Genomic DNA, 10039 nt, shown 5'->3' on the forward strand with positions numbered 1-10039 from the left:
TGTTTAGGAAGCCCGCGTATAGACAGTCTCCAAAAATCGTGGGACGCTCAAAGCTCACTCCATTTGTTCCACTGACATAACCTTTATGGATATAAACGACAGCTAGATCTACCTTAATCGCTTTAGTTCCTAGCAATTTTTGATATAAATGTAATTAAACATAAAAAATACTTAAAACTGAAAAAAACGAAAGAAATGCGTTAATTTTGAAGAAAAAGCTTCAAAGTTTAACTTCCTTTGTCTCGCCCTTCTGTGAAATTTAACACCGATGAGTCATTGTTTACACATCTGGATGACCTTGAACACAGCTGGAGTTGGATTTCCCGGGGCATTCTCATAGACGTCGCGGGAGGACAAGGGTTTAAAGTAGGGTGAACACTAGCTGGCCGTATATTTTTAAATATTTTTAAAAAATTTGGAGACTTAAAAAACATTCCAAAAATTCAAAAAAAAATTTCAAAAATGGTCTTAAGGACCGTGTTTTATGTAACGCTATGTAACCTGCCCGAGTTAACTCGGGAGAGGAACTAAAGGGGTAAAATTTAATTAACTCTTCACATCCAGATGTCAGTGATTTGTTTTTAGAGTGAGCTTTTGCAATTCGGGGATTCCCCTTGTACATGATACCATCGACAAGTCGCTATTACATCATTCTGAGTTTCGCATTGAAAGGTATAAACTGTAATTGTTTTGAAATTAAATTTTATATGAATTTCTTTCAGACATTCGAAGTAATTTATTAAGCAGCCTATTTCTTTTAATTTCTGCAAACTTTTTTATGCGGTTTTAAGTTAATTTTAATTCGTTGTTTCGGTTTTATGCGATTTTAGAAAATTACGGAACGTATCCCTACTTTTTCAAGGCAAGTAAAGTCTTTTTTTATGCGAATTTCTTTTTATGCGCTTTTCTGTAGAACGTATCCACCGCATAAAACGAGACCTTACAGTATGTATTCGATAATTTTTACTTTTCTGGCTGTTATATTTAACATAGGAAACGTGTAGCCCGGTCAGAAAATGACCCCTCCCAAATTTTTACATTTTTGGACTCGGAATACCTAGAAATTTTGAGATATGCAAAAGATTCGAGGTTTTTTTCTATGTGTGGATGTTAGACTGTGTGTGGGGGGCATGATTTTGTTCACCCTGTTTGAAGCCTAATAATTTCTGTGGTCAGAATCAAAGTCAGATGGTTTAACATAGGAGTTAGTTATTAAGCATCAAAGTGGTTGAACTAAATCGTGTCCCCATATACATTCTAATGTATTAGGCGAGAACATCTTAATGGGTTTTACTGTACTGTTATAAAATGGCAAAAGAGCTTACTTTGAGGATAGAGACGAGTTTTATTTTATTTTTTTAAATTTTGAACGCTAATAACGAGTAAAATATTCATTAAGAGATATGACACATGACCACTTCTATGTCTTCATCCTGTCGACATTTAATTAAGAACCAAAATTTAATAGTATTAATGGCCCTTTATACACGAGCTACAGTGCCACATTTCGTTTCTTAAATTTTACCCATTCTGAGATATTGTTTAATATCTCAGAACAGAAAATAAATAAATTAAACAAATTAGACACCAACACATACACGTGTGCGAATTTTTCCCGTTTATTGACTTTTTTGAGGGGGTCTCCAAACATATAGATTTGCAAAAAAAAAAAACTTGAAATTGTGTCAAATTTGACCCTCCAATATTTTTCCGTTTTATATGCATAACATGTTGGTAAGTAAAAAGGAGTCGGAGTCAGCGGATTTTTTGACGACTCCGGCTAAAACACCAAAACTCCACAGCCCTGTCTAGAACATACAAAGTATTTAATTTAATGATTGATATTCATCTAGCAATATGAAAAAATTAATAACTTTCTAATAATTAAAATGTTTGTTTTTTTCTAAAATGAAATATTTTAAATATTAATCAGTTTGATATTTTTAAATTTTTCATTTTATTAAATATGAATATTTTTATTATATAGCATGCTTTTCCAGTTTAGGTTTGTATCATTTAAGATTCTAATATGCCATTTAATTTAAAATTTTAATACAGTAGAATCCACTTAATGTAATCTTTGTCTAAACTGATAACAATAACAGCTTGAAGTGCAGTATGAGATGACAATTAGAGGAAATTCTAGTATTATTGTGACATTAAAAAGACTTAAAACAATTAAAGACTGTGTGCATTGATTTAATGATTTATTAATTATAACTGTTGTTATATTTTGTTGGTGGAATGCATTCTACTCTGCTTATACCAGTGCCTAGTTTGATGCCAAAGCAAGATCAAGGCATAGCTACAGAAAATTTTTGTTGTTAGTAATTAATATGAACTTCATCCAGTATTGTTTGCTTGTTATTTACAACAGCTAGGGTATAATTAAAGTAAGAAATGCCGGTAATTTAAACTACTGTACTGTAGTCAATTAAAAATTAAAACAATTGTTTTATGTTTGAAACATGGTTAAGAGTGAAAATGATAGCATGTTATCAATCACATGTTGTGGCCAACAGCATTAAAAGACGGCTTTTTAAAATGCCCAAAGATTGATTATGAATTCTGATTACAATTTAAGTGAAGTTTTTATAGTGCATTTAACTTATGTTTTGGGACATGCTAATTTTGATGACAAATGTTTAATAACAATATTCATGATTACAATAAGTAGTCTACTGTATATTAAATTATGCAAATTATTAAATCTTATTACTATTATAAATAATCTTAATAGTTCATAGTCATAATTTATTGTGTGATACAATTAATTTTAATTAATCATTATGTATTCATAATTTTTATTCAAGTACTGCTGTTATATTATGTACATTGTATAAAATGATATTTTACTCTTTTTATTAGAATTTTTTTTCTTTAATGAAATGAACAATTCATAAAATTTGTTGGCTTTTATGGATTTATTTATTTATAGATTAAAAGTTAAATAAATATAATTTACATTTTCATTTGAAAATTGAGATGGAGAAATGCAAAGTGTTCCTTAATTTAGCAGGATAAAAATTCATTAATTACTAACAGATTAGATAAAGGTTCTTATTTATGTTCAATTAGAAATGATTTTATCCTTATATTGGATGTACACAAATATTCTAATGGCATAGTTTCTATACATTTATAAATATAATAAATTTAATTGAATAAAAAAATAATTCCGTAAAATCTTGTAATCAGATATTTAGAGTAAAAATAAAATTTTGGCTTGTCTTTTTTGGCAGCTTACTTTTCTGATCAAGATTATTCTTCTAATAAAGTAATAGAACAGAAGAGTCAGTAAATTATCTTAAAAATTGTCTACAATAAGTACTACTAAAAACTTAAAGAATTAACCGCTTTACAACATTTTAAACAGTTAAAAGGAAATGCTGAACATACAGCTTCGTGTGTTTAGGTAAAATACTTCAACAATGTTTCTAATTAAATTGTTTTAAATATGCAGCAGTAGCAGTGTTTAGAGTTGCTTCTTCTGTATGAAATAAATCTCCAAAGAAAATTGCTCTGAATAGTAGAAACTGCAAATAAAATTTACATATAAAAGTGTAGCATTAATTTCAATTAGTAATCCAACTGTTGTTTGACTTTAAGGCATTAATTTGAACATGAATTTTATAATTAATTACTAAAAATAAAAATTATTAGATAGAAAATTGCTAAAGTTCTAAACTTAAATTGAAGTTATTTGAATTTTTTTTATAATTTAGATCACTAAATTTATCAATGTATATTTCAACATAAATAGTTTATAATTTCGTTTTATTTCATCTGATACATGTTTAATTCAAATGTTAATAATTAATTTTGTGAGCTTGTATGAGACTACATAGCTTTATACAAATATATTTAAATAAAATTTATATTTTTTTCTTTTGTAGTAAATTACAATCTCCTGTTATAACTGTCACATCAAACCATAAATACAACTCAGAAAATAAAGAAAACCGTCCTGTACCATTTATAAATAATCATTTGGGAGATAATTATGATAATTCTGGAGGAGACAGTGATTCAGATATTGATAATCCAATTCTATGGAGGGATTATTATGGGAATGATGAACAATGTAAGTTAATACAAGTTAAAATATTAATTACTGTTTTTTCTTAGATTCTAAAATATGCTCTTTTTTGTATTAATTTTTACTTGTTTGAAATAGAAGAATCTTAAAATTGATGGCACTGTCCAAAACAAATGCAGGTCATTGCACATAGATCATTTAGTGTGTTATGTACCAACAGTAAACATTTTCATTTTTTTACTGTTCGACAGTCACATCAATGTTAATGAGCTTTGCTGGTAAAAGTGTTTAATTTAAAACTGCTCTGTGTTTAAAGTGTATTTAAGGTGGTATTATGATGCAACATTAAAAGAAAACTCTTGTATGCAAATGTATAGAATTAGTGGCCACTGTTTTTCTAACTTATTACTACTTAACTAATAATAATTTAGAAAAACAATGGCAACTCTATTTCTACAGTTTTTAAGTTAATAAATTTAAATAATAAATTTTATTTATTAAGTTTTAAAATTTTTTTTCTTCCTTTATTAAAAAAAAAATCTCAAATTCAATTTAAAACTTGTATGTTATAATTGGCAATGTCTTAGAATCAAGGAAATGTAATAATAATAACAAAAAATGATAAAATAATTAGTTCAAAAATATAATTTTATTAATTCAGCAGTAATCAGTGTACTGCAATAAGTTGTTAAACTGTTTTTAGCTACCTGGAAAATATTTGCAGTTATATTACTATTACTTAGTACCAGATGTAAACAATATGTGAAAGTAAATAGACTAAATTTCTGATGAAATTTTTGTATGCATATTCCAAAACCATTTACTATGACTCTTTTCTAAAATGAAAAGTTTTAATACCATCAGTTTTTGATGAAAAAATATCTGCAGGTTTCATATTTAAAATGTTTTTACAAGTAGAATAATAATTGAGTCCAAGTACAGTATTTTGCAGGTCTTTACTAATTAGATTTCGTGTCATCAATACAATACAATTAATCTGTTGGAAGAATGCCACTTTGTTGAAAGATTTTTAATAAAATTTCAATTATATTTGAGAATGTAATGGCACCATCCAAATTTTAATATCAATTATAATAAAAAAAATTGCTACAACAAAGTTTAGAATTAATTAAAATTTTTGTCTTTAATAACAGGCCTTAACTAAAAAACAACTTTTTTACATGTATACTGGAATGTATATAAATTAACACTCATAAACCTTAATTAAAAGCCTAGTAGTAAATATTTAATAAAAAACAAATGCTTTTGACCATACTTTCGGTTTTCTTCAGGTTTAAAAAACCAATGGGATTCGAACACATGAATGTGTAGAACAAAATTATGAAATTATTTTCAAAAAATGGAACACACCGTGTATGTATACAAACATATGCATGGGCATTACCATGGCACTGGAATGATATAAGCAATACAAAAATGATATAAATACATATGAATTAAACTGATTGAGGGTGGGGGGTGTGGCTTCTAACTGGTGGTGTGGACATTGTCCGTTCCTTCATAGCAGTACTTCCATGCATGTGACACATTGATGGCATCATTAGAGTTAATGCAATTGGCATGTAACTCATCTTTGTAAATTTCAAGTGCCTCCATATTTCAAAGGTGTTCAACACGGTGAGACATCCTGATCAGTTTGGCCCCTTGTAGATCCGCTCTGTTAGGTAATGCCTTACCTAACATTAGTGTTTAAGCTTGGATTAATAATTGATTTAGGCATTCCACTATACAACTGAAATTGATGCTGTGCTTTAATCAAACTTGAAATAATGTTCTTTTGAAAGCAATGATCTACAATACAAGAGATTTTGATCAATTATATATTTCTGTCACTCTGTAGGGAAATGCATAAATGCTTGTTGAATTAACAATTGCAAGATTGAAGTTGTATCAAATAAATGCCAATCAATATAGGAAATAACAAGAACTTTAGTGCTGTATCTGTTAAGTCTGTAACTAGCTTGAGTCTTAAAAATAGTAAGATCTAGGAAATATAGTGTAGAATCTATTCTACACTATATTTCCTAGTTTCCTATGCTGTTCTAGTTCTAACCTAATACAAACTGGAAAATCTTTATAATTCATTTTGGTAATGTTAAATGTAGCAGTTTATTTGCCTTGTTATAATGGCATCAAGTTTTGTGATTTTCACTAATCTATTTATATTATCGAAAATTTTAAATATCAAATTACTTGATTAGAATTTCAGAAAAATAATGATGATTTTATATTATGATAGGTCGTTTGGTTGCTAAACTAGCTAGGAAAGATTCATTAGCAATGAAATTATCTCAAAGACCTGATCTTCAAGAATTAATTGATAAAAATATAATTCATATTCAGAGTGAAAAAGAAAGACAAGAAAGTAGAGAAGCTGTGGAAAACAAATTAATCAGGTATTCAATTAGTTTTTATAAGTTTTCCAAAAATACTATTTTTTAAGAAAGTTTTGTTAATTTATAAGTAGTTATGCTAGAAAGCATATGTTTAATATATCCAATAACTTTGTTTTTAACATTGTCATAATGTATTATTAATGCTTAAACTAATGACCTACACAAAAATCCAATTTCATCAATTCTAATTTTTTAGTTAATTTTCATTATTCATACTATAAATTGATCACTGAATTATCACCATCTGCCTAATATTTTGTAGGTCCTTTTTTTGCCCTCAGTAAAGCAGTTAGCAAACATGGCATTGATTCAGCAAGATGTTGGATGCATTTGAAAATGAGTCCAACCAAGTTGTGTGTAATGTAGCCTGCAATGCAAGTATAGAGGTGATTGGTAAATCCAGACACCTGATAATCCTTCCATATGTCCAAGTGCTCTACGGAATTGATATCAGGTTTAGAGATAAATTGATATGGTGGGAATCAGAATTGTATTCCTCAAAACTTTCTGGCTCAATGACTCAGTACATTGTCATCTTGGAAAACAACATAGCCATTTGGGAAAAGGTGCAACAGCAGAATGAACATATAAGTCAGCAAACATTTGACAATAGCAGGGACCAGTCATGTTATTTCATATTCACCAGTAGTCCAGTTGAACATACTCCATACGATACAGTTTCTTTCACCAGCCTGCACTGTTAACATGCAGGATGGATCAAGAGCTTAATGTTGTCAATGCTAAATGTGTATATGTGGAGTAAAAAGTGACTTGTTCAATCAGTATACAGTGGTAGTACAGGATAGGAACGCCCCAGCATACAAAATTTTCAGGATACGGTATGAAATTCGAACATATTTTTGCTCCATGATACAAACAAAACACTCGCCATATGATGTTACATTAGTTTGCAGCGCCATTTTTTATTCACTTCTGTTCATTGGTCTCGATCTGCATGTTTGCTTCGTTGTGGAAGGATCTCTCTCAATAAAAGAAATCTTGAGGTATTATCAGAAAGTGACTGATTTTATTGAAAAGAAACATCCCAAAAAAGGTTCACACTAGCTGTATTGCCACTCAGAGTAATGACATTTGCCTAAGTCTCTAGAAACATTTTAAAAAGTAGGCAAAACCTCTTTGGATAGATATTTTACCAAGCGACCTCTATCCAGTGAAAGTGCTGGTGGAAGTGAATGAAAGAAAGCAAAAAGCAGTGAATAAAAATTAATATATATATATAACAACACAAATTTTTTAATCTTTTCTAAGTTATTTTTAAATTATTGTTACATTATGTTATGTAAGTTAAGTTTTAGTATCATTTCACTTTTCCTCTCTTCTGCCACCAGTTTACACCTCCACCATCATCTATCCTTAAAGGTAAAGTGCAAATAAAACCACATTTTTTTATCAATTATTATTCTATTATGATTATTTATACATTTACAACTACAAAATGCATTTTTCAGTGTTTTCCTTACTATAGTTATTTTTTTTAATGTATTACTTAGCTTCAAGTTTTTCGTGTTGGAACGAATTATTTGGTTTTACATATAATCATATGGGGGGAAAAATGATTCACCTTACGACATTTTCATGATACAATTTCAGTTTCGGAACAGATTAATTTCATATCCTGAGGTACCACTGTACTTTCTTTTAGTCTAACATCCAATTTGCATACTCTTTTGCACCAGGCAAGTGTTTTATGCTGATGAACCTTTGTTAGAAGAGATATAGATTATATCAGCAGACAACCAATAACAGATAAACATATGCAACATGTGTTTATACAGCATGCAACATATGGTCATACCAAATAATATTCTGATTGGCACATGTTGTATTGGACAGTCATTGTTATGTCTGTATTAGTCATTGAACCCAGTCAGGACCAACCCGTGGGTGGTGTGACCACACAAGGCTTATTTTGCAAGAGTTAGATCCTGCCCGATCTAACTCTTGCAAAATTTAAAAATTGATCATTTCATTATTCTCTATGTTAAATAACTTTTGCTAATCTATTTAACGGATTGTATGTTTACCATTAAAATATTATTTTGTTGTTCAAAACTACTATATTTTTTATTAAAAGGCCAAGCGCGACAACCTTGCGCCAGGCCCGCTATTCCTCAAGCTGCCCTGAACTTAGTGCTCACCAACATCAACCTTTTACAGTTTGCTGTCGTGTCATTGTATAACTGTTTTGATGACAGTTCTGGTGCACTTTAATCATGAAAGCTTTCTGACAATTCAGTCTCTTAGGAAATTCAGGAGACACCAGTTTTTCAAACTCCCACAATCTGTCCTTTGTCAAACTCTTTTATCCATCATGCTCTGAATTTTTGTACCTACTGAACCACTGATGTCTTATATATGCATGTAGGTAGACTAATTGCATGCACTTGTTTTTTATAGCATTGGTCATAATTCAGTGATCACTCAGTACATATGTTCAGCTTATATGTTGTTTTTGTTATATAAGCATAAAATATTGAATAGCTAAAAAATAATAATATTAAAATTTATTATCATCTTAATATTTTATAATATGTAATCTATGAGACTCTTAAGCGATCCTATAATCTGATACTATAGCTAGTTGTTAGAGAATACTAAAATAATAAATTTGTTGGAATCTGAAGAATACTTTCAAATTCTCAACTATAAATCAACCCAAAAAATTTATAAACAATTATTAACAATATTATATATGTAAAAACTGCTAAACAATGACACTAGTGCATATGGTAATGTAAAATTGTCCTATATTTACACAAGGATACAATCTATGAAACATGCAATACCATAATGTTGTAAATGCCAAAAAAACCACCTTTTTCTAGTGAATGAATTCATTTCAATTTTATAATGATATGGTTAAAAACTCACTAGGTTACAAATTCTCTGGAATATCAAAATGATGTAAATATAAGCTGTACGGCATTGCACACTTCATATAATAGAGTAGTTGTAACTATGTTCTCCCAAGCTTATTTATTTTTTTTTTGTTTAGCTGGTTCATTAAACAGCTAAATATTTCCTGTGCCCACTTAAAAATGTTAAAATTAACATTTTATTTATCTTAAGATAATGGGACAAGGGACTAGTATTGTTTTACTGTCATTAACTGAGGTTCATAAGGAAATCTACAGTAGAAGCATTGGCCATTTGAGATTGACCAGTAAATATAGTAAAATACCCTCACATCTAAGGAGTAATATGCTACTTTTAATTTTAATTTCAATAAAAGATTTATTAAGAATTTAATATAGCTAAACTTATTCATCAAGAACATTCCTCTCAGCTATTTCATTCTTATCATTTATTACAAATTATATTAAAACCTTATATTATCCAGGTTCTTTCAATCTCTTGGCCATATTTTCCTGTAATATACATTGGAAATTAAGATAATTAAATGTCTTCTGTACAGTTTAGATACCACCAGTGGTTTAGGGATAAAACCACTGAACAATAGTAGATGGTCTTGGGTTTCTTTCTGACTAAGCTGGTTGCATGGAGTTTTCAGTTATATTTACATATCTAGCACCTAAATAGGGACCAGTTACCCATAGAACAT

General features: G+C 29.2%; 1 protein-coding gene across 3 annotated transcripts in view; it reads left to right on the forward strand.

Annotated features, from left to right (window-relative positions):
* Window positions 1-6579, forward strand: part of LOC111614338 (phosphatase and actin regulator 1-like) — a 57666-nt gene extending 51087 nt beyond the window's left edge. Inside the window, exons 6-8 of one of the 3 annotated variants that reach the window (XM_023355712.1) lie at window positions 1988-2005; window positions 3897-4084; window positions 6300-6579. In XM_023355712.1, the coding sequence (XP_023211480.1) occupies window positions 1988-2005; window positions 3897-4084; window positions 6300-6502 (409 nt within the window). In that variant the 3' untranslated portion in view covers window positions 6503-6579. The remainder of the gene's footprint in view (window positions 1-1987; window positions 2006-3896; window positions 4085-6299) is intronic. The other 2 variants (XM_023355710.1, XM_023355711.1) reach the window with 2 other exon arrangements.
* The last annotated feature ends 3460 nt before the right edge of the window (window positions 6580-10039 follow it).

Source organism: Centruroides sculpturatus, unplaced genomic scaffold (genome assembly GCF_000671375.1).
Source record: "Centruroides sculpturatus isolate CEXI.00-Female unplaced genomic scaffold, Cexi_2.0 scaffold2114, whole genome shotgun sequence".
Taxonomy (NCBI): Eukaryota; Metazoa; Arthropoda; class Arachnida; order Scorpiones; family Buthidae; genus Centruroides; species Centruroides sculpturatus.